Raw genomic sequence first — 24,196 nt, 5'->3', positions numbered from 1 at the left:
CAGCAAGTGCCAAAAAGCATGGAGGCAGGAAGGCTCAGGGTACAGAGTCCATCACGGTAGACAGCGTTCCTGAGTGCGGGCAGGGAGTGGGAGATAAGGCTGGAAGAGTAAGTTGGGGACGAGTCTTTGAAAACTCTCGAATGCTGAGGAGCTTGAGGAAAATGATCCCCAAATGCGCCATTACCATCTGTATTTCTGCTCCTCTTACAAGCTGACCATGTGCCTTCTGCTAGGTAAAAAAACCGAAACAAAACAAAAAAAACCAAAACGAGTTAGACTTAATAATTTATTCAGTCACACATTCCATATCGCAGTATGCCAGAGCCTGACATTGTTATTTATTTCCATGGGTCTCCACACCACATAAGCAGTCTAAAGGAGTAGAAAAATGTCTTGTTTGTGTTTAAGATAATGAGCCAATTCTAAAATGATGTTTGAACACAATGACCACATTAATTCTGTTGCAAAAGCTAATTTTTTAACATTCACAGGGTTTATGAATCTGATTGTCCTGAAGGGTTTTAATCCTGGCTCTTCCTTAAAATAACTATAAAACCTTGGTAAAGGTCGCTTCAGGGATTTATATGCATTTTGCATATCTGTTTCTCTGTGCCTACCTCCGTATCTCCACAGCTCCCATACTACCTACGGTAGAAAGAGTTAAAAGAGGTTTGGGTCTTTAGGATCTGACAGATCTGGCTGGAAGCATGGCAGTGTCCCTTCCTACCTATGTACTAGGCAAATCACTTAACTTTGAACCTCCATGTCCTCCTAAATAAAAGAAGTATAACATTTCCTAACTCATCATGTCCATGAGAAACTCACACATTTTTTATTGAGCTATTGCTATGTATTTTCTGTCTGAGGAAACTGAGGCACAGGGAAATTAAGTGGTATACGCGTAGCAGCACAGCTCATGAAAGGTAGGGCTAGGTTTCTAGTCCAGTCTTTCTGACTCAGAATCCACTGTCTACACCACTGTTACACTGTTTGTAAAGGCCCCTCCCCAAATCTACCTCATAGTTGATACTTAACAAATGCTTATTTCTATCTTTATCTCCCAGGGCATTGGTGGCATTTGTGAGGCTAAAATGGGATAGTGCTTTTACCTTTTTGAAGTTCAAATATAAGCTATCCAAATGTAAGAAATTAAAAAATGTCAGGGACTACATTTTTAGAGTGGTTAGAATGTCAATAACCATTTTTTCACGCTGATTATATTAGTGAGATAAGTTCAATGTGGAAAAACGTAAAAAAAGAAAAAGAAAGGAAGGAAAAGATGAAACAGTAAACCAGGATCACCTTTAATCTGTAGAGATAATGAAGTGGTCAGAATTTTGGTGGAATGAATGCATTTCTCATTTTGCCGATCTTTTGGCATTGCTTTGGCGGGCCGGCATTGCGGTGGGCGACAACCTTGCTGTACAGGCCAGGTGGAAGATTTATATCAGATCTTAAAATCAGTTAGTCATGATGTGTCTCAGGGTGAAAGTTATAATTTCTAAAAAATGTGAAGCCACAAGAAAGAAAGGAAAAATAATACTGAACAGAAGAGAGTAAGGACAGAGTTTGGATTCTTATTTGGCTGCTTGTGGAGTAATAACAAGTACACTTTTTCCTTAGGCGAATTGCCCAGTTGACAACAATGTTGAGAAGACCAAAGGGTGGCTGGTGAGGGCTTTGAACGAAGGACTGTGAACATTCTTGTGTTCTTTCTGCTTGAGGAATCTCACGTATTTGCAGCTTTGAATCAGAACCATGAAAATGTTAGTATCTAGCTATCCCAGCATTTGCCGAAACATGTCTTTCCCATGCATATCATAAAAGTGAAAACTATACCTCTTTTCTATCATTTAAGACCTGTAAATGGAGACGATTATAATAAAGTGAAGCAGTTAAAGAAATGGAATTACCATGAGCTTCTTTTGAGATGTTGACTTGTGTGTTGCTATGGACGAGGTATTATGAAGCTTCCGGAAGACTGGCTTGTTCCCTGAAGAGAAGAAGCTGGCCTTTAGTGATCCCATTCTACTAGGCTTATAGCTGGATATTGTCCAATGATCCTTTCTGGCTGGAAAGACATGATTTTAACAGACTGGTAGCTGATCGCTTTTATTCTCTGGTTTATTCACAGGAGTTTCGATACAGAAAACTACAATGGTGCAAGTCCCACTTCATTGCTTGTGTTTCCTTGCACTTTATTTGGTAAGAGGATGTTCTTTATTTATTTGCTGGAATATTTTCTGCCATTTCTACCTCATACCAGGGAAACAATGATTATCATGACTTAAAAAAACCTATCAGAATTAAATTGCATACAAAGGACACGTAGTTTGCCCCGTGAAATGGCTACAAGTCATATGTCTATCCTTCAACCAGGCAAGTGCTTTTTTTTCAGCTCTTAAAAGCCAGTACTATTTAATGGGCAAGTCCATTTCAAACAAATCTGTGTATTCGTATTTAGACCCTCACGTATAGCTCAGGGAATCTGGAAGAAAAGTATACTGAAGCGTATATTAGAATGTGTATGTAGTATGTACGTACACACAGTCTATGCATATAGGTATATATTAGTTTATGTCCCTTAACCTTGACTTTTTTTTTTGTACTTTGACCCGTGAAAAATTACCACTGAATTATTAAGAAAAGCATTTTCTCTATTTTCAACTGCTCTGCTCTGTGCTTTTCTTCCCATATATGGTTTGGAGTATTCTGGTCAAAGTTGTCTTTAGCCATTTGTTGAGCCAACCCTCTCAACTGACAGGCTTCTACAGGTTGGAGCTGGATGGAACCAGGAGACACCCAGCCCTCGTTCTTGGGAAGATAGTGGGGTGCCAACTTTGTTATATTCACGAGGCTCATAAAGGTCATATGCTTGCCCAACGGTCTGTTGTATTAGGAAGCAAGATTATGGGGAAGCACTTGCTTCTCCTTAGAAGGAAGTTACTAGATCCTCACACCTCAAATCTTGGTTCCTTTCTTCTGGGACCCCAAAATAACATTGAATTTAAGTTCCTGAGAGCCCTCTAGAGCCCTCACAGCAGAAAATTTACAGAATGAAATAGAGCCTTCCTTCTGGGGGAGGGGAGGAAGCTACAGTTCAAATTTTATGAGCAAGTTGCCTCTGCACAGACTGGGGGCTCAAAGCTTGTCACTAGGACTGCATAAGGACTAGGGCAAACATCCCCTCTTGACTTATCTACGCTTCTCATCCTTCAGATGTCCTTTGCTCTCTATGTTATCACAGGGTGATAGTAAAGTCAGACCGGGGTACAAAACTGGCACTGCCACTTCCTAGTCATAGGAACTTGGGTGAGTTACTTAAGCTCTGAACCTCAGTTTTTTGCCCTGTGAAATGGATCTAATGAGAGTACTTGCCTTATTGGTTGTTGTGGCAATTAAACGAGATAATGCATTTATAAAGCCCTTGGATCTGTGACAGGCGTGATTGAAGCACTGGATAAATATTGGCTATTATTGTTATTGTCTGTTATTATTATTATTACTATAGCACTGTATTTTATTTTTACTTTTTTTAAAGCAGGCTCCACATCCAGCATGGAGCCCAATGCGGGACTTGAACTCATGACCCTGAGATCAAGACCTGAGCTGAAATCAAGAGTCAGACACTTAACTGACTGAGCCACGCAAGCGTCCCTTACTATAACATTTTAAATATTCAGTGCCTCCACTCCTATGGACTTTGACTTCCATGAGGAGGACCATCATGTCATCTTTGTAGCCTCAGCACATAGCACCAAGCCAGGAGTAGGGTAGAAATTAAATATATAATTATGGATTTATATTAGGAAACAACGAGATCTAAGAGAAGATTCTGTCGTGGTAATTTGATATTAGTGGCCTTATCTTGTCTGAGAATGGGACGTGTATTTTTGTTTCCTCGATAAAAGGTTGGATATAATTTTTCCTTCTCTCCAATCTCAGCCCAGTGGGACTTCTACCTAGAGTAAGAAAACAGGGCCCAAACCTCTGCCGGCAGCAAGAGCCTTGCCCAGAAGATAGCCCCGTGCACACCTGTGTCTGGCGAAGGCGGGGGCGGGGGGATGTTACCTGTGTGGTGGGATTGCAGGGGTGCTAGGACGGAGCCACTTCTCTCTCCCGCGTCCACCCACCCCTGCTCCCAAACCCTCTCCTGTGAAGCCTGGAAGTTTGGTTGGCGCTTTCCTTCAGTGTAAGGCTTTGTTCAGCAGAGAGAGCAATGCAAAGTGATTGCCAGCCATGTATCTCATACTTCCACGGTCTCTCCTGTTCTTTTCTGAGTCCTGGTTTCCGTAGGGGGTGAGAAACATTGAGTGAATATATTGCAAGGGCCCTGAAGAGAAAGCGAGTGAGTGATTTGGGTTTGGGAAGGGTGCTGAATAGGGAGGCAGATCAAGGAGAAGCCACTCTAGAGTTTTGCCTGGGATTACACATTTTCTAGAAGGAAAAAGAGTTTGGCATAAATACTCTATAATCACTGCGGAGAAGTCTTACTGGAAAGTTCGATGAGGACGGCTACCAGGCAGGCGGATCTGGCAGCCGCATGTGTCCTTAGCTGGCCTGGAAGGCAGGGTGGCAGTGTGGCTTAGAGTTGCGGCTGGATGATCCAGCAGAGTTGCCTTCATCCCACATTATCTGTCTCTGCTGTGGGACTTCTCTGGAGATACTTTCTGGATCTTGCTGAGGATCAGAAGAAATGATACGTGTGGGGGGTTGAGTCCCACAGCTGTTGCACCGGGAACATTAAAAAATGTCAGTTTTCTTCCCCTCCCTTCCCTTCCTTTTGCCTCTTTGTGCAAGATGGTGGACATTATCCCTCCAACTCCTGCATGGACCCACTTTTCCTTTCACACCCCCCACATCGTCTTTCCCAGTCCTGGCAGTAAGCTTGATGACTCATGACAGGCACATGTACTTTGAAATCTTTATAGCCCAGATAGCCATGTTCATGACACAAAGGGAGATTTGCTGCCCTGTTATGAGAACCCAACTTTGAACCTTGCCACTGAGATATACTGACTAGTGGGGGTTTCGTCTGGATTCCATCACTGGTGTGAACCGCTGAAAGACTGGCCCTTGCTGATGCGAGCAAAAAGTTGATGAAGGCCGTTTGCTGTTAAGTAGTGGCCTCACAGAAAGCGCCACCCTTGTCTTGTACCAACCATGGCGGGTGCCTGGACATCTGCCCCCGGTTCTTGTGTCCTGCCTTCTGGAGGAGAAGATGTAGAAAAGGAGTACAGGGGAGAAAGAGCCCTCACAGGAAGATAGTCCTTAAAAGGAGTTGATGAGCTGAAACTCTATACAATTTTTGTGTCAGTTAAGAATGCTCTCAGTATAGACAACAGGAAGTTCAACTTTGGAGCGGCTGATTTTCCTCAGATAACAAGAAGCCTCAAGTGGACAGCCCAAGTCAAGTTTTGCATTTCTGTGATGTTACCAGAGACTTGGGCTTCTTTCTCTTTGCTCCTCCATCTTTTGAGCTGGTTTGTCACCTCATGGTTTCATGGCAACCACCACAGCCATAGACGTGAGGTCTATTGTCTGAGTAGGAACAACAGGGAAGAGGGTGGAAAATTTAGCCACACCTGTCCCTTTTCATTGGGAAAATAAAAGCTTGAACATACCTCCCAACCCCAGCAGACTTCACCTTTTGTTTCATGAGCCCAAACTGGGTCACTTGGCTGCCCTGATGGCTGCAGGGGAGTCTGGGTAGGAGACCTCTTGGCTTCCCAAGGGAGAGAGATGGCGATGGCTGGGGGCAGCTAGTCCATGGGCCTGCTACAACTCTGAGGGAGAGGAGACCAAATTCCAAAGCCCTCATTTGCCAGACAACCAGTATCAAATTAATCAAGATTCAGTGAACCAAGGAGTATAGTGGAAGCCCTTTTCCCGTACTCTTACCCTGATTATTATCCTCAGTATGTCCATCCCAAGAGTGTACTTGCTCTCCCTAAAGAAGTGGAAAAAACAAATTCGCTTCCCCCTAGTTCTTCTTACTTTCTTGGTTTTACCTCTCCAGCTCCCCAAACCATCTACTTCCCATATTATACTTCTGATCCTAACCCACCCCACCTCTGATTTCTACATACTTAGGAGACCTGAAGAACCACACAGGAAGGAGGGGACCCCAGCTTCGGGTATGGGTACTAAGTCCCTCATTCTAGAGGGTGCCCTCTGTGGGTGGGTTGATGACTGGCTGTACCTCCATGTGCTGCCCGTTGTGCTCAGCTTCACTTTAGAGGGACAGTCATGGTGGGAGATGGAGGGATGGCAGGGGCTACGTATGCTCCCCATCTTTCTGGGCTGGGAACGGTTGGAGTCACACCATCCTGTAAATCCTTGATGCCCCTGTGTTCCTGCCAGGTTGTCCCGGCCATTTTTGCTCCCTCTGGTGGGTAGTGGGGCACAGTGGCTGAGAACACCCACTGCAGAGACATAGGTACGAATCCTGCTTCCTGTCTCTACCTGGGCAAATTGCTTCACCTCTTAGCATCTTAGTCTCACCGCTTGGAAAACAGAGCTAACAGTTAAGAATTTGTCCCCAAGTTGTTGTCAGGACTAACTTCTTAGGACTGAACTCAGCACATACTGATTTCTCTTCTCCCTGTCCCAGCCACCACGTACTGCTATTCCAGCCTGGATTTGGGGGTCTGCAGAGGCTGCTTGCCTGTCAAGTTCAGGGGCTTTGGGTTCTAGAAACATTGTAGGGTTACTGCTTGAAGTAAACATTTTGTTATTTTTTTATTCCTACACGAGTGTAGACGGCTAATCAAGTGTTAAAACAGAAAGCGTTTCTTGAAGTCACAGTGCAAATTCAGGTTCAGCTTTGACTACAGTTTACCACGTAACGGTGTGCTGAGTAAGCGTTGGACTCAACACATCTACATCTTTCTCTCCCTTATAAATTCAGTTGTCCTTGAAGTGACTGTGAACCATAAGGTGCTGGCCATCTGCCAGAAATGTTCTTATAAACTCCTGCGAGTAGAGGAGAGGTGTTTTAAGGAGCCGGTATAAAACCGTGTGGTCTTTAGAAGGCAGAGTGGCTTTGTGGGAAAATAGAAATTTTGTTCGGTCAGATCCCCATGTGTGTGCCGGGTCAGCCACTTCCGGAATTTACTCTGGGCAAGTAGCTTCACCTCTGTGAGCCTCACTTGTAACATGGGAGTGTTAATATTCTCCCCACAGGGTGATTGCTTGAATAGTCAAATGAGAAAGACGGTGTAAGGCTAATGGGAAGCCATCTTGACATAGTTGAAGCTCAAGAATATAAAAGATCTCTTTCTACCGTTTTGACTGTATTTTGCATTGTTTTGAGCTAGGTTAGAATTTTGCGTTTCATGTATCAGCCCCGGAAGCCATAATAAAATCAGCAAGAGGCACGTATATATTCCTAATGATGGGTAGGGGGTATAGCTCAGGGGTAGAGCATTTGCATAATGATGGGTATGCCAATTTTCTCTTTGTCTTTCCTTTTTTTAACAGGCAACTGGATATAGCCAAGAGAGGAAGTTTAGTGGACCCCTGGAACCCATGACATTTTCCATTTTTGAAGGCCAAGAAGCGAGTCAAGTCATATTCCAGGTAATGGCTCCTCTTGATCACCGTTATCTTGATTTTGCAAGCTCTCACAGAGGACGTTACTCCTTAATCTACTGTATAGCAGGAAATAAAATAGAGGCATGGCCGATCTCATTATCAAGAATGATTTCAGAAGCTAAGTTAAACAGAGAGATGGGTGGTCTCAGTCTTGTGAAGGGTTGTGCATGACCTTTTCATTCAGACCTCTTCAACTGTGTCTGGGGGAAGTGCTCCCATCCCTGGGGTGGGGAGCTTGGTGCCTGTAGGCTCTGCCTGTCCCCCAGGGTGGGAAGGGAACAGACTCTCTGGAGTGGAATGGCCATCTGACTCTCTGTCCAATGAGCATGCTGCTTGAAGCACTGGAAGATGGACGTTCTTTGGCGGAGCACTGGAATGGTGTGCTTTTCCTTACTACCTCCTCTGAACCCATCCCTGGGCCCTTGCCTATGGGTTGGCCGTGCTGGGAGGTGGTCATCTCCTATAGTTAGATAACTGAGAAAAGCATCAGATTGAGGGGTGGCCTGTAGATGGGAAGAGGAGACTCCAGCTATAAAGGACACTGAAAAAGTCCGGGAAATATAACGGGGAGAGAAAAAAAACATACTCTTGCAGTTACCTGAAGTCTGCAGGGGAAGCCCACTTGGCCTTGGAGTGGTTGAGGATGGTTTGATGAGCTTTCGGGGTGTGCCCATGACCCCCACCCCCCGTGCTGTGGGAGCAATGGAGGGATGCTGAACTACCCCCTAAGGGGGACGCCTTCTGTTAACTGCCAAGCATTTGTTTTGTTGGGCAGTTCCCGTGTGCAGAGGAGAGACTGAAGCCTGCTTCATTCCCTTCTTTCAGTTGGTACCAGATGAGTGCAAGGAGCCCCAGAGTACGAGCTGGAGCGGTGCACATGTATCTGTCCCCCTGGCCATGTGGGGTGTTAGAGAGGCCTTGACTCCTCCACTCAGCGAAGTCATGCCCTGAGGGATTAGCAAATGCTTTGAGAGCTCTGGAGTCTGATAGGCATTCACTTGGTGAGGAAGGGAGAGAAGAGCAGTTCGGCAAAGGCACAGTATGGACACCTGCCCCGTGCTGCCAGAGGAAGAGCACGCACTGAGGCTGGGCTGTGCCGAGTAGGTGTTCTGTGAGCAAAGGTCCACATTCCAGTGAACAGAATCAGGACCACACAGAGGTGGTCCCCAAGTTGCAAACCTCACAGACCTAGAACCTGGCTGGATAGGATGATTTCAGTCTCTGGGGATCCCATTCCTTGGGTGGCTTTACTTCTTTTTCTGTTCTTTTTCCATTAGCCAGCTTAGCCTATCTTACTTCTTTTTCTGTTCTTTTTCCATTAGCCACCTTAGCCTATCTCTTTTTGGCCAGAAATGATAGCCCAGTTGTCATGGCTGAACATTTCTTATTTATGGGTGAGCGTGTTGGAGTAGAGGAGTGGGAGGTGAAGGCGACTTCCTTCCCCTAAGATCTCAGAATCTCTGTGTTAGAAAAGACCTAGGAGACTTTTGGTACCAACCATTTGTTTTATAGATAAGGAAATTGAGGCTTAAATAAGTTAACAGCAGAGCTGAGATTAGAAAACAGGTCTCCTGTCTCCTAGTCAAGCACACCATGCCCTCCGCATCTTTGTAAGTGGAGAGGATGCAGCAAACCTTGTCACGGTAACATGCGCTTCGAGCTCTTTCTCACAGCGGTGGGGAGGAGTCGTACAGACCCCTTCATTTATTTTTTTATTTTTATTTTTTAAAAGATTTTATTTATTTATCTGACAGAGATAGAGACAGCCAGCGAGAGGGGGAACACAAGCAGGGGGAGTGGGAGAGGAAGAAGCAGGCTCATAGCGGAGGAGCCTGATGTGGGGCTCGATCCCACAATGCCGGGATCACGCCCTGAGCCGAAGGCAGACGCTTAACCGCTGTGCCACCCAGGCGCCCCCAGACCCCTTCATTTAGCATCACTGCAAGTATTCTTGCCTGGAGTGTGGGAGCCACAAACAGGCTCATTGTCCCATGAGACTGGTCCTTGGGTTAGTAAGAGATCTTAAAACAAAACAAAACAAAAAAAGAACTAAACAACCACAGACTCCTTTCTTTGGGGATTTACAACTAGCTCCAGCTCAGTACCCCAGGAGCTTCCAGATCATGACATAGTATAATACAAATCTCAGCTAGGTCATTTTTTTCTTTGTCATGAGATTTAGCTTACACACCGTAAAGTCTACCCTTTTAAAATGTACAGACCATTGATTTTTTAATATATCACAAATATGTGCAACTATCACCACTATCTAGTTCCAGAACATTTTCATCGACCTCAAAGAAACCCTGTATCTTAACAGCCCCCGTTCTCCTCTCTTCCCAACCCTTGGCAAATGCAAATCTACTTTCAGTATCTGTAGCTTTGCCTAGATGGACACTTAATGGAAATAGAGTCACACATATGGCCTCTTGTGCGTGGTTTCTTTGACTTAGCATGTTTTCGAAGTTTATCCGTATTGTAGCAGGTATTAATACTTTATTCCCTTTTTGTAGCTGAATAATATTCTGTCGTATGGATATATACTACATTTTGAATAGCCATTCATCAATTGATGGACATTTATGGCTATGATGAGTAATGCTATTATGGACAAGCGTATGCAACTTTTTGTGAGGACACATGTTTTCAGCTGTCTTGGATATATACCTAGGAGTGGAATTGCTGGATCTTAGTTAATTGAATGTTTAACTTTTTGAAGAACGTTAAAACTGTTCTTCAAAGCAACTGAACTATTTTACATTCTTACCAGCATTGTACACAGATTCCAATGTCTCTATACCCTTGCCAATGCTTGTTATATCTGTGTTTTTTATTACAGCGATCCTCGTGGGGGTGAAGTGGTATTATTTTTTTCTTTGTGGTTTGGGTTTGTATTTCCCTAACGACTAATGATGTTGAGTATCTTTTCATGTGCTTATTGGCTATTTTTATATCTTCTTTGGAGAAATCTTTTGCCTATTTTTAAATTGGGTTATTTGTCTTTTATTGTTGTAAGAGCTCTTTATATATTCTGCATATAAGCTCCTTATCAGATATGTGATTTGCAAATATTTTCTCACATTCTATGGATTATCGTCTCACTTTCTTGGTAGTGCCATTTGAAGCACAAAAGCTTTTAATTTTGATGGGATGTTTTTCCATTTATTTAGATCTCCTTTAATTTCTTTCAACAATGTTTTATAGTTTTCACTTCACAAATATTGTATTTCTTTGGTTAAATTTCTCCTGAAGTATGTTATTTTTTTTGATCATATTATAAATGGAATTGTATGTATGTATGTATTTATTTATTTACATATAATGTATTGTTTCAGGGGTACAGGTCTGTGATTCATCAGTCTTACACAATTCATAGCGCTCACCATAGCACATACCCTCCGCAATGACTATCACCCAGCCACCCCATCCTTCCCACCCCCCTCCCCTCCAGCAACCCTCAGTTTGTTTCCTAAGATTAAGAGTCTCTTATGGTTGGTCTCCCTCTCTGGTTTCATCTTGTTTCATTTTTTCCTCTCTTCCCCTATGATCCCCCTTGTTTCTCAAATTCCACATGTCAATGAGATCATACGATGATTGTCTTTCTCTGATTGACTTATTTCGCTTAGCATAATACCCTCTTGTTGCATCCGCATTGTTGCAAATGGCAAGATTTCATTTTTTGATGATTGCATAATATTCTGTTGTATATATATACACCACATCTTCTTTATCCATTCATCTGTTGATGGACATCTAATCTCTTTCCATAGTTTGGCTATTGGGGACATTGCTACTGTAAACATTGGCATGCACATGCCCCTTCAGATCACTGCCTTTGTATCTTTGGGATAAATACCCCGTAGTGCAATTGCTGGATCATAGGGTAGCTCTATTTTCAACTTTTTGAGGAACCTCCATACTGTTTTCCAGAGTGGCTGCACCAGCCTGTATTCCCACAACAGTGTAGGAGGGTTCCCCTTTCTCCATATCCTCGCCAGCATCTGTCATTTCCTTACTTATTAATTTTAGCCATTCTGACTGGTGTGAGGTGGCATCTCATTGTGGTTTTGGTTTGTATTTCCCTGATGCTCTGTGATGTGGAGCACTTTTTCATGTGTCTGTTGGCCATTTGGATGTCTCCTTTGCAGAAGTATCTGTTCATGTCTTCTGCCCATTTATTTTTTTTTAATAATATTTTTAAATTATGTTAGTCACCATACAGTACATCCCTGGTTTTTGATGTAAAGTTCCATGATTCATTACTTGCGTATAAAACCCAGTGCACCATGCAATACATGCCCTCCTTACTACCCATCACCAGCCTGTCCCATTCCCCCACCCCCCTCCCCTCTGAAGCCCTCAGTTTGTTTCCCAGAGTCCATAGTCTCTCATGCTTCATTCCCCCTTCTGATTACTCCCCCTTTATTCTTCCCTTTCTTCTCCTACCGATCTTCCTACTTCTTATGTTCCATAAATGAGTGAAACCATATGATAATTGTCTTTCTCTGCTTGACTTATTTCGCTTAGCATTATCTCCTCCAGTGCCGTCCATGTTGCAGCAAATGTTGAGAAATCATTCTTTCTGATGGCTGAGTAATATTCCATTGTATATATGGACCACATCTTCTTAATCCAGTCATCTGTTGAAGGGCATCTCGGCTCCTTCCACGATTTAACTATTGTGGATAATGCTGCTATGAACACTGGGGTGCATATGGCCCTTCTCTTCACTACGTCTGTATTTTTGGGGTAAATACCCAGTAGTGCAATTGCTGGATCATAGGGTAGCTCTATTTTTAACTTTTTGAGGGACCTCCACACTGTTTTCCAAAGTGGCTGTACCAACTTGCATTCCCACCAACAATGTAGGAGGGATCCCCTTTCTCCACATCCTCCCCAACATTTGTTGTTTCCTGCCTTGTCAATCTTTGCCATTCTAACTGGTGTAAGGTGGTATCTCAATATGGTTTTGATTTGAATTTCCCTGGTGGCTAATGATTTTGAACATTTTTTCATGTGTCTGTTAGCCATTTGTATGTCTTCCTTGGAAAAGAGTCTGTTCATATCTTCTGCCCATTTTTTGATTTGTTTATTTGTTTCTTGTGTATTGAGTTCTTTGTAGATCTTGGATACCAGTCTTTTATCTGTAGTGTCATTTGCAAATATCTTCTCCCATTCCGTGGGCTGCCTCTTAGTTTTTTTTACTGTTTCCTTGGCTGTGCAGAAGCTTTTTATCTTTTTTTTTTTTAAAGATTTTTTTATTTATTTATGTGACAGAGAGACAGCCAGCGAGAGAGGGAACACAGCAGGGGAGTGGGAGAGGAAGAAGCAGGCTCCCAGCAGAGGAGCCCGATGTGGGACTCGATCCCGGAACCCCAGGATCACGCCCTGAGCCGAAGGCAGACGCCTAACGACTGCGCCACCCAGGCGCCCCAGAAGCTTTTTATCTTAATGAAGTCCCACAAGTTCATTTTTTCTTTTGTTTCTCTTGCCTTTGGAGATGTGTCATGAAAAAAGTTGCTGTGGCTGATGTCAAAGAGGTTGCTGCCTATGTCCTCCTCTACGATTTTGATGGATTCCTGTCTCACATCGAGGTCTTTCATCCATTTGGAGTTTATCTTTGTGAATGGTGTGAGAGAGTGGTCAAGTTTCATTCTTTTGCATGTAGCTGTCCAATTTTCCCAGCACCATTTATTGATTTCTTGATTGAATTATTTGTTCCTTGGGTGTTGAATTTGATAAGTTCTTTATAGATTTTGGATACTAGCCCTTTATCTGATATGTCATTTTTGCAAATATCTTCTCCATTCTGTTGGTTGTCTTTTGGTTTTGTTGACTGTTTCCTTTGCTGTACAAAAGCTTTTTACCTTGATGAAGTCCCAATAGTTCATTTTTGCCCTTGCTTCCCTTACTTTTGGTGATGTGTCTAGGAAGAAGTTGCTGTGGCTGAGGTCAAAGAAGTTGCTGCCTGTGTTCTCCTCAAGGATTTCGATAGATTCCTGTCTCACATTTAGGTCTGTCATTCATTTTGAGTCTGTTTTTCTGTGTGGTGTAAGGAAATGGTCCAGTTTCATTCTTCTGCATGTGGCTGTGCAATTTTCCCAGCACCATTTGTTGAAGAGACTGTCTTTTTTCCACTAGATATTCTTTCCTTCTTTGTCGAAGGCTAGTTGACCATAGACCTGAGGGTCCATTTCTGGATTCTCTATTCTGTTCCATTGATCTATGTGTCTATTTTTGTGCCAGTACCATAATGTCTTGATGATTATAGCTTTGTAATAGAGCTTGAAGTCTGGAATAGTGATGCTACCAGCTTTCCTTTTTTTTTTTTTTTCCAACATTCCTCTGGCTATTCGGGGTCTTTTCTGGTTTCATACAAATTTTAGGGTTATTTGTTCCAGGTCTGTGAAAAATGTTGATGGTATTTTAATAGAGATTGCATTAAATGTGTAGATTGCTCTAGGTAGCATAGACATTTTCGCAATATTTGTTCTTCCAGTCCATGAGCATGGAACTTTTTTCCATTTCTTTGTATATTCTTTGATTTCTTTCATGAGTATTCTATAGTTTGCTGAGTACAGATTCTTTGTCTCTTTGGTTAGATTTATTCCTAGGTATTTTATGGTTTTGGGTGCAGTTGTAAATGGCATCGACTCCTTAATTTCTCTTTCTTCTGTCTCACTGTTAGTATATAGAAATGCAACTGATTTCTGTGCTTTAATTTTATATCCTGCCACTTTACTGATTTCCTGTATGAGTTCTAGCAGTTTGGGGTGGACTCTTTTGGGTTTTCCACATAAAGTATCATATCATCTGCAAAGAGTGAGAGTTTGACTTCTTCTTTGTCAATTTGGATGCCTTTTATTATTTTTTTTGTTGTTGTTGTCTGATTTCTGAGGCCAGGACTTCTAGTACTATGTTGAACAGCAGTGGTGATAGTGGACATCCCTGCTGTGTTCCTGACCTTAGGGGAAAAGCTATCAGTTTTTCCCCATTGAGAATGATATTCGCTGTGGGTTTTTCATAGATGGCTTTTATGATATTGAGGTATGTACCCTCAATCTCTACACTGTGAAAAGTTTTAATCAAGAAAGGATGTTATACTTTGTCAAATGCTTTTTCTGCATCTATTGAGAGTATCATATGGTTCTTGTCCTTTCTTTTATTAATGTAGTGTATCACATTGATTGATTTGAGGATGTTGAACCAACCTTGCCGCTCAGGAATAAATCCCACTTGGTTGTGGTGAATAATCCTTTTAATGTACTGTTGGATCCTATTGGCTAGTATTTTGGTGAAAATTTTGCATCCATGTTCATCAGGGATATTGGTCTGTAATTCTCCTTTTTGATGGGGTCTTTGTCTGGTTTTGGAATCAAGGTAATGCTGGCCTCAAAAAACAAGTTTGGCAGTTTTCCTTCCATTTCTATTTTTTGGAACAGTTTCAGAAGACTAGGTATTAATTCTTCTTTAAATGTTTGGTAGACTTCCCCTGGGAAGCCATTTGGCCCTGGGCTCTTGTTTTTTGGGAGATTTTTTGATTACTGCCTCAATTTCCTTGCTGGTTATGGGTCTGTTCAGGTTTTCTATTTCTTCATGGTTCAGTTTTGGTAGTTTATACGTCTCTAGGAATGCATCCATTTCTTCTAGGTTGTCTAATTTGTTGGCATATAGTTGCTCATAATATGTTCTTATAATTGTTTGTATTTCTTCGGTGTTGGTTGTGATCTCTCCTCTTTCATTCATGATTTTATTTATTTAGGTCCTTTTTCTTTTCTTTTTGATAAGTGTGGCCAAGTGTTTATCAATCTTATTAATTCTTTCAAAGAACCAGCGGCTAGTTTCATTGATTTGTTCTACTGTCCTTTTGGTTTCTAGTTCATTGATTTCTGCTCTAATGTTTATTATTTCTCTTCTCCTGCTGGGTTTAGGCTTTATTTGCTGCTCTTTCTCCAGCTCCTTTAGGTGTAGGGTTAGGTTGCATATTTGAGACCTTTTGTGTTTCTTGAGAAAGGCTTGTATTCCTATATATTTTCCTCTTAGGACCACCTTTGTTGCATCCCAAAGATTTTGAACAGTTGTGTTTTCATTTTCATTTGTTTCCATGAATTTTTTTAGTTCTTCTTCAATTTCCTGTTGACCCATTCATTCTTTAGTAGGATGCTGTTTAGCCTCCATGTATTTGAGTTCTTTCTAACTTTCCTCTTGTGATTGAGTTCGAGTTTCAAAGCATTGTGGTCCAAAAATATGCAGGGAATGATCCCAGTCTTTTGGTACTGGTTGAGATCTGATTTGTGACCCAGGATGTGATGTATTCTGGAGAATGTTCCATGTGCACAGGAGAAGAATGTGTATTCTGTTGCTTTGGATGGAATGTTCAGAATATATCTGTGAAGTCCATCTGGTCAAGTGTGTCACTGAAAGCCCTTATTTCCTTGTTGATCTTTTGCTTAGATGATCTGTCCATTTCAGTGAGGGGGGGGTGCTAAAGTCCCCTACTATTATTGTATTATTGTCAATGTGTTTCTTTGATTTTGGTATTAACTGGCTTATATAATTGGCTGCTCCCATGTTAGGGGCATATTTACAATTGTTAGATCTTCTTGTTAGACCCTTTAAGTATGATATAGTGTTCTTCATCTCTTATTACAGTCTTTAGTTTAAAATCTAATTTTTTCTGAATAAGGATTGCCACCCCAGCTTTCTTTTGATGTCCATTAACATGGTAAATTGTTTTCCACCCCCACCCCCCCACTTTAAATCTGGAAGTGTCTTTGGGTCTAAAATGAGTCTCTTGCATACAGCATATTGATGGGTTTTGTTTTTTTATCTAATCTGATACCCTGTGTCTTTTGATGGGGCATTTAGTCCATTTACACTCAGGGTAACTGTTGAAAGTTATGAATTTAGTGCCATTGTGTTGCCTGTAAGGTGACTGTTACTGTACATTGTCTCTTCCTTTCTGGTCTATGTTATTTAGGCTCTCTCTTTGCTTAGAGAACCCCTTTCAATGTTTCTTGTAGGGCTGGTTTGGTGATCGCAAATTCTTTTAGTTTCTCTTTGCCCTAGAAGCTTTTTATCTCTCCTTCTATTTTCAATGACAGCCCAGCTGGATATAGTATTCTTGGCTGCATATTTTCCTCATTTAGTGCCCTTGGGACTGTTTACTTAATATCATTTTCAGATTGTTCTTTGCTTGCATATAGAAATACAATCGATTTTTTATATTGATATTTTATTCTGCAACCTTATTGGACTTATTTAATAGCTGTAATAAACTTTTTAGATTCTGTAGGATTTTCCATATATAAGATCACATCATCTATGAATAGGATAGTTTTACTTCTTTCTTTCTAATCTGGATGCTTTTTATTTCTTTTGCTTGCCTAGGACCTTGAGTATGGTGTTACATAGAAGTGGCAAGATTGGGAATTTTTTCTTGTTTCTAATCTTTTGGGAGAAAGGTTTTATTCTTTCACCATTAATTATAAGGTTAGCTGTGGGTTATTCTTAGATGCCCTTTATCAGGTTGAGGAAATTACTTTCTATTCCTAGTTTGTTGAGTATTCTTTTTTTAATCAAGAAAGAATGTTGGATTTTGTCAAATGATTTCCTGCCTCTATTGAGATATTCATTTGGTTTTGTGCTTTATTCTATTAACATAGGGTATTGAATTAATTGATTTTCATATATTGAACCAGCCTTGTATTCTGATATAAATTCCACTTGGTCATGGTATATAATTGTTTTTATATGTGGCTAGATTCAGTTTGCTAGTATTTTGTTGAAGATTTTTGAGTCTATATTCATAAGAAGTATTGGTCTGTAGTTTTATTGGGTTGTCTTTTATCATTTGCATGTCAGGATGATACGGTCCTCCTAGAAAGAATTGGGAAGTATTCCTTACTCTATTTTTTTGGGTAGCATTTGTTAAGATTTGGTGTTATTCTTTCTTTATGTGTTAAATAGAATTTACCAGTAAAGCCAACTGGTACTGGGCCTTTGTGTAAAGTTTTTTGATTACTAATTCGATCTCTTTACTTGTTATAGTTTTATTCAGATCTCCTATTTATTTTTTTTAGTCATTTTGATAGTTTCCACCTGTCTAAGAATTCATCCATTTCATGTAGGTTGTCTAATTCATGGGGGAAGTAATTACTTATCATATTCTCATTAGCCCTTTTTATCTCTATAACTTTGGTAGCGATGTCCCTTTTTACAGTCCTGATTTCAGTTATTTTGATCTTTTTAAAAAATATTTAATTATTGTTAAAGATTTATTTATTTATTTTATAGAGAGAGAGCGTGAGAGAGTGAGTACAAGCAGGGGTTAGGCAGAGGGAGAGAGAGAGTCACTGAGTATAGAGCCTGATTTGGGGCTCAGTCTCACAACACTGAGACCATGACCTGAGCTGAAATCAAGAGCTGGATTCTTAACCAACTGAGCCACCCAGGCCTCCTATATTGGAGATTTTCAATGCCCCCTAGGTCATCTTACTCCCCAGATGAACTTTTTGAGTATTTTGGTCAGCTTCTTGTTTGCATCAACTGTTATCACTGCCTCAGGTAGCTGCAATGTTAAACAATTATTGATGATTATTTCTGACAAATTCCCCAAGAGAAAAACTGTTTGTAGTGAGTGAACTCTGAGGTCAGATAAAGACAAGCCCTTTGAGTAGGTGTTTCCAGGGAACTCCAGATAGGTCAGATAATAGCAGTTGTTTGGGAAACTCCAAACCCTTTCTGCCCCTTCCATAGTGCTATGGCTGTAAGGCTGCTGGATTTCAAGGCACTGCTTATCTTGAGAAAAGACAATGAAATTAGGGCAAGGCAAAGTAATCACAAAGCTTGGTTCTTAGTCATAGTAATTTTCTTAAATAATCACGCCTTGGATTTTTCAAGCATTTGGTTAATTTCCAAGGTTCTGAAAAAGTTGATATTTATTTACAATTTTTTCCAGTTTCTCATTGCTTTTATGGAGGAAAAGTTTTTTTCAGATCCTTATTCCATCTTTGCCATTGATATCCTTAAAACACAAAATAGTAACACTTTTATTAATTATATAAACAACACAACATCAACAAGCAAACACTCACAAAAAGCTATTCACCCACAGTTCTACCCACTTAACACATTAACTATTTTTTCCCCATATCTTGCCCACTGACATGAATGCTTTGGTACTCTTACAATCATAGTTTAGATTTACTCTTATAGTCTCCTTTTGTTACTTTTCATAATATCATTTTTCTTATGCTGCTTCATAATTCATAGAATGAACATTTTAGTGATTAACATTCTATCACCTTTATGTTCTATAATAGTTTTATCATGTTTAGTTTTTGATCATTTAGGAGTTTTCAACTTTCCAGTATTATAAATAAGGCTACTTATACTACAAGCATATAGTTTACTGTTTGAGAAATATTTCCTTAGGATAAATTCTGTTAAGTGATGTTTGCTATCAAAGGCTACATTCTATGCCTCAAGTGATTTCCAAAGGGAAATTTGTGCTAATTTACATTTCCATCAATAATATATGTGTTTCTTTATGTCCTTTACAACATCGGTGGTTATTGATTTTTAATTTGTTAATAAAAATTATAAAAACGTGTTAAAATTGTTAGTGAGATTGAACAAACTGTAATGTCTGCTTTATTTTATGTGATTTTTCTATTCTCGTGGTCTTAAAAGTGCTATAACTATTCCATGAATAATTATTGATATTTTCTTCACTTCTGAAAAAGTAATTAAGAGATTGTCATATAGAATTTTATCAAGTTAGGGGCGCCTGGGAGGCACAGTCATTAAGTGTCTGCCTTCAGCTCAGGGTATGATCCCAGGGTCCTGGGATTGAGCCCTGCATCAGGCTCCCTGCTCTGCTGGGAGCCTGTTTCTTCCTCTTCCACTCCCCCTGCTTGTGTTCCCTATCTCGCTGGCTGTCTCTCTCTCTGTCAAATAAATAAATAAAATCTTTAAAAAAAATTTTTATCAAGTTAAAGCCATTTTCAAATTGTTTTCCTTAATATTAAAATATCTCTTAATCTTTGTCACAATGTTTAGAAGTACCAGATGGCATCTTTTTTATCCTAACAATAAAGTTATTTCTTTTAATGTTTCTTAGAAGCTAGCAATGTTAAAGCTCTCAGATATTCTCAGAAAAAATCTCATCTAACTCCAGCTACAATTTAAAGCATTAATTGGCTTTTATCAATGTATTAAATTATATCATACATTGTTTCTTGAGGGGAATGTATTTTAAAGGTTAAATAGTTAATGTTCAAGCAAACTTTTAGAATGTATCACTTTATTTTTTTAAAGATTCTATTTATTTATTTGAGAAACACACAGAGAGAGAGAAAGAGAGAGAGAGAAAGAGTATGGGGGGCAGAGGGGCAGAGGGAGAAGGAGAAGCAGACTCCCCGCTGAGCAGGGAGCCGAATGTGGGGCTCGATCCCAGGACCCCGAGATCATGACCTGAGCAGAAGGCAGACTCTTAAATGACAGAGCCACCCAAGCGGCCCTAAGATGTATCACTTTAAAAGCTCAGATCTTATTTAGTGATTATACAAATGAAAATGTTACCCGAAATCGATGACTTTCTACAAATTCTACAACATTGTTTTTCCTTACAACATAATCTGATTTTGCTTTTACCCAGTTTAAGGCCAGTCCTCCTGCTGTGAATTTCAAACTAACCGGAGAGACAGACGGCATATTTCAGATACAACCAGATGGACTTCTATATCATAACAAAACGTTGGATAGAGAAACAAGAGCTGTTCACAAACTCCAGGTGAATTGAGAACAAAGGAGCCTAGCTCTAGCCTCTCTGAGCACCTTTAGCTTTGTGCTGGAAGTATCACTGGCACCTTCATCTCTTTCAGAGAATCCTGTTGCAACTCTCTTGACATTAATGGCATGCTTTGCAAATCTCGTTTGTCCATTTTTTACCAACTACAAAGGGATACCCCTAGGGTATGGCAAAGATACCCTCTTCCTCAGGCTTTTTAACCAGAGTAACCCAATTTGAATTGCCAAGGCCCTCAGGTGGCCTTACTTGTTCAAGTATGGCCATGCTCAAGCACCTGGATCAAACCAAGCCAACACTTCTCTGATATTTCAGTGGTATCTGCCTGTGGCTATTGCGTGGGATTTGGATGCACAGAGAAGTCGGCATCAGTGAGGGGACGGAGCTCCTGTGGGCCTTGCCAGAAGCAGAAGTGTTCAGAGGCTCTGACTAAAGAGACCTTCTCCCTCTTTGTCCCCCTTAGTTTTTCATGGTTGGCCTCTGAATACAAAGGAATGGTAGAGAGCTGATTGTAGAAAAAAGAGCAAGCAAAACTTCCCATCTGGTAACTTCTCTTGGCTTTGCAGGTTGACCACTAAAATGCTCTGTCAGAGGACATGGCACTTCCATAGGCTTAAGAGTCAAAATGTTCTTATTTCACGGATTCTAACTATTAAGAGAAGAAGCACGTCCAGTGTCCAGCATACCTTACTGCTGGAAAAACACAGACACGATTAGTGGAGTTTAACTGAGTGGGTCCCTATTTTAGTAGCTCCCAGTATGGGGCTGTTATTGGGGTCTTTCTCCCCTACAGTCACCAGGTTATTGAATCTTCGAGCTCTCATTCCCTTCAGCTGCCTTCGGATGTGTGATTCGGGTTCAGACTCATCAAGGTGGTTTCCTTTTCCTTTCTATTTCAGGTCTCAGCCCTGGATGCTCAAGGAACTGTCGTGGAGGGCCCCGTTCCCATCACCATAGAAGTGAAGGACATCAATGACAATCGACCCACATTTCTCCAGAAAAAGTATGAAGGCTCAGTAAGACAGAATTCTCGCCCAGGTAAAAGGCGGGAGGCCGGAGATACTTACGGAAAGACTATCAGGCGGAAGGGGCGGATTTGTGGGGCTCACAGCGGCAGCTCCCTCATTAAGCACTTCCTGTCATACTTAAATTTCACAGCAGCCCTCTGGGAGTTATTTTATTGTCCTCACTGCTCTGTGACGTGCTTTCTCAGCTTTGGCACTACCGACACCTTGGGGCCGATAACTCTCTCTCTGTCGGGCTGTCCCGAGCATTGTAGGGTGTTAGCGGCATCCCTGCAACCCCTCCCCCCAAGCTGCAACAAAAAAGATGCCTTCAGACATTGCCAGATGTCACCTGGGGGGCGAAATCACCCCAGCTGAGAACTATGATTCTAGAACGAGCTTTAGAACACCTTAGAGCTCTAGGACACTCAAGAATACTCTGGAAAGGTGAGCTCACTCTCCTAAATTCTCGCAGAAATCTTCATGCTCATGGTCACTGTTGGCTCCCAGTTGCTTTTCTTCTGTTACTCTCAACTCCTACTTACAGCTCCTCTCTTCACTTTGCTTCTACCCTTTATTTCCATAAAAGCCCCTCCTCAAGGCCTGGGTGTGTGGTTCTGTGGAAGATTTGGGCAGATGAAGGCGCATTATGTCGTAATATGAATATGAAGAAAATAAATGTGCATATTAGACTTCTGGGTTCTCAGAGAGACTCTTAGCCATTTCTACCAAGTCACTGTCAAATTTCCCTCTATGTTACTTAGTCTTCTCTATCTCTCTCTTCAACGCCCACTCCCAGGAAGAATATTCCTTTCACTTCATTACGCAGAGCATCTCTATCCCCGAGCTTAGAACCGAAGACTCACTTATGAATTCTGCTAAATAAGAGTCTTCCCAGTCTTACCCTTTCTTTCGTTACTAATAGGCTCTTCTAGATCAGTGGTTCCCAAACTTTTTGGTCTCAGTGTTCCTGTGTTCTTTTAAAAATTATTAATGACTCCAAAGAACCTTTTTTTTTTGAAGATTTTTTAATTTACTTATTGGACAGAGAAAGACACAGCGTGAGAGGGAACACCAGCAGAGGGAGTGGGAGAGGGCGAAGCAGGCTTCCCGCCGAGCAGGGAGCCCGATGTGGGGCTCGACACCAGGACCCTGGGATCATGACCTGAGCCAAAGGCAGATGCTTAATGACTAAGCCACCGGGGCGCCAAAGAACTTTTTTAAATATATGAGTTTTATCCTGTGATGTCCTGGTAAATGTTTAATAGCTGTCTCTCTGAGGGGAAAAGCCCCGATCTGTAGGATTTTCCAATTTCTGTGGTATAAATACTGCCACCATGGGTTATTTTAAGCTACCACTGGTGTTAATAATTGGCTCACGAAGTTTCTGGATATTCAACCATTGGCTCTCATGAGCTGGCTCTGGTACATCACTGATCATATCTACCAATATTTACTTTATTAGAATTAAAAAATTTAATTCACGGTAAGTAATAAACATATTTTAATGAAAAATAACTATTTTCAAAGACAAAAGGAATTATTAAGAATGGCTTTGTTTTCATCTTTGCATATCTCTTTGATGACTGGAATAATTAAATGTAAACAATTGAATTCTTGTGCCTTTTTCTGCATCCATTCTGTTGCCAGACGCTGTTTTGGTTGAAGCATAAGAAGCACAGATATACAGTTGGAAAAGGGAGGAGCATTGTAATAGCATTTTCAGATAACTCTGGATAGTCTTTGATACTATACCAGAACTCAACAAGTGGTGGTTTCTTAAAGGCTGGTGGCAATGTGAAATCTGAAACTGTATCAATGCATTTTCGGATACTCCTTTATGCTAAAATCCACTGAATGGTCTTGTGCTTCAGTGGATCTTTTACACGTGCATGAGTTTCGACTCCATCAAACCTAAAAATAATCTCAAAGACCCCTACAAGTCCCTGGACCATACTTTGAGAAACCCCACCTGAGTGGAAGGAAGTAGAATAAAGATTTATTTCCCCACTGGTATAAATTCTCCCATTCTGTCTCTGCCTCTTAGAAGATAAAAGTGGCTATGGTTGGTTTGGATGTCAATTAACACCTTTTCCCCCCTCTGGGGGTATTTCGTTCAACAGGAAAGCCCTTCATGTATGTCAACGCAACCGACCTGGATGACCCAGCCACTCCCAATGGTCAGCTTATTTATGAAATTGTCATCCAGCTTCCCAAGATCAACAACATCATGTACTTTCAGATCAACAACAAAACGGGGGCGATTTCACTTACCCTAGATGGTAAGTCAAGCGATGCCTTCATGGGACTGAGTCAGAAAAAGGGACCTAGATCTGTGTTACCTTTGGAGATGTTCCCTTTTCTCTTCTCTCCTACTTCCCATAGGATCCCGGGCACTGGATCCCAGTAAGAATTCTAACTACAATCTGGTGGTCTCAGTGAAGGACATGGGAGGCCAGAATGAGAATTCTTTCAGTGACAGCACATCTGTGGATATTGTGGTGAAGGAGAATATTTGGAAAAAGCCAGAACCTGTGGAGATTTTCGAAAACTTAACTGATCCTCACCCCATCAAAATCACTCAGGTAGTGCCCAAGGAGTGTCTCGAGACCACTAGATAAATGGCCTCACTTTGTAGAGGCCCATTCTCATGGTCTTCACTGATGTATTTCTTTGGTACCTTTTTACATAGCATAATTATAAACTCTGGACTTTACCAGCTTGGATTCAGATACACACACACACACACACACACACATGCTTTAAAGGAGAACTTCGTTCACCT

General features: G+C 41.2%; 1 protein-coding gene across 1 annotated transcript in view; it reads left to right on the top strand.

The window, feature by feature from the left end:
* Nucleotides 1–24,196, top strand: part of CDH17 (cadherin 17) — a 69,934-nt gene that overhangs the window by 8,004 nt on the left and 37,734 nt on the right. Inside the window, exons 2-7 of the mRNA XM_026495728.4 lie at nucleotides 2,135–2,205; nucleotides 7,483–7,581; nucleotides 20,258–20,392; nucleotides 21,307–21,445; nucleotides 23,535–23,693; nucleotides 23,797–23,996. Of these exons, the coding sequence (XP_026351513.1) occupies nucleotides 2,158–2,205; nucleotides 7,483–7,581; nucleotides 20,258–20,392; nucleotides 21,307–21,445; nucleotides 23,535–23,693; nucleotides 23,797–23,996 (780 nt within the window). The 5' untranslated portion in view covers nucleotides 2,135–2,157. The remainder of the gene's footprint in view (nucleotides 1–2,134; nucleotides 2,206–7,482; nucleotides 7,582–20,257; nucleotides 20,393–21,306; nucleotides 21,446–23,534; nucleotides 23,694–23,796; nucleotides 23,997–24,196) is intronic.

Source organism: Ursus arctos, unplaced genomic scaffold, assembly GCF_023065955.2.
Source record: "Ursus arctos isolate Adak ecotype North America unplaced genomic scaffold, UrsArc2.0 scaffold_6, whole genome shotgun sequence".
Lineage (NCBI taxonomy): Eukaryota > Metazoa > Chordata > Mammalia > Carnivora > Ursidae > Ursus > Ursus arctos.
Note: the sequence above shows the minus strand (reverse complement) of the source record. Positions and strands in the feature narration are given on the sequence as shown.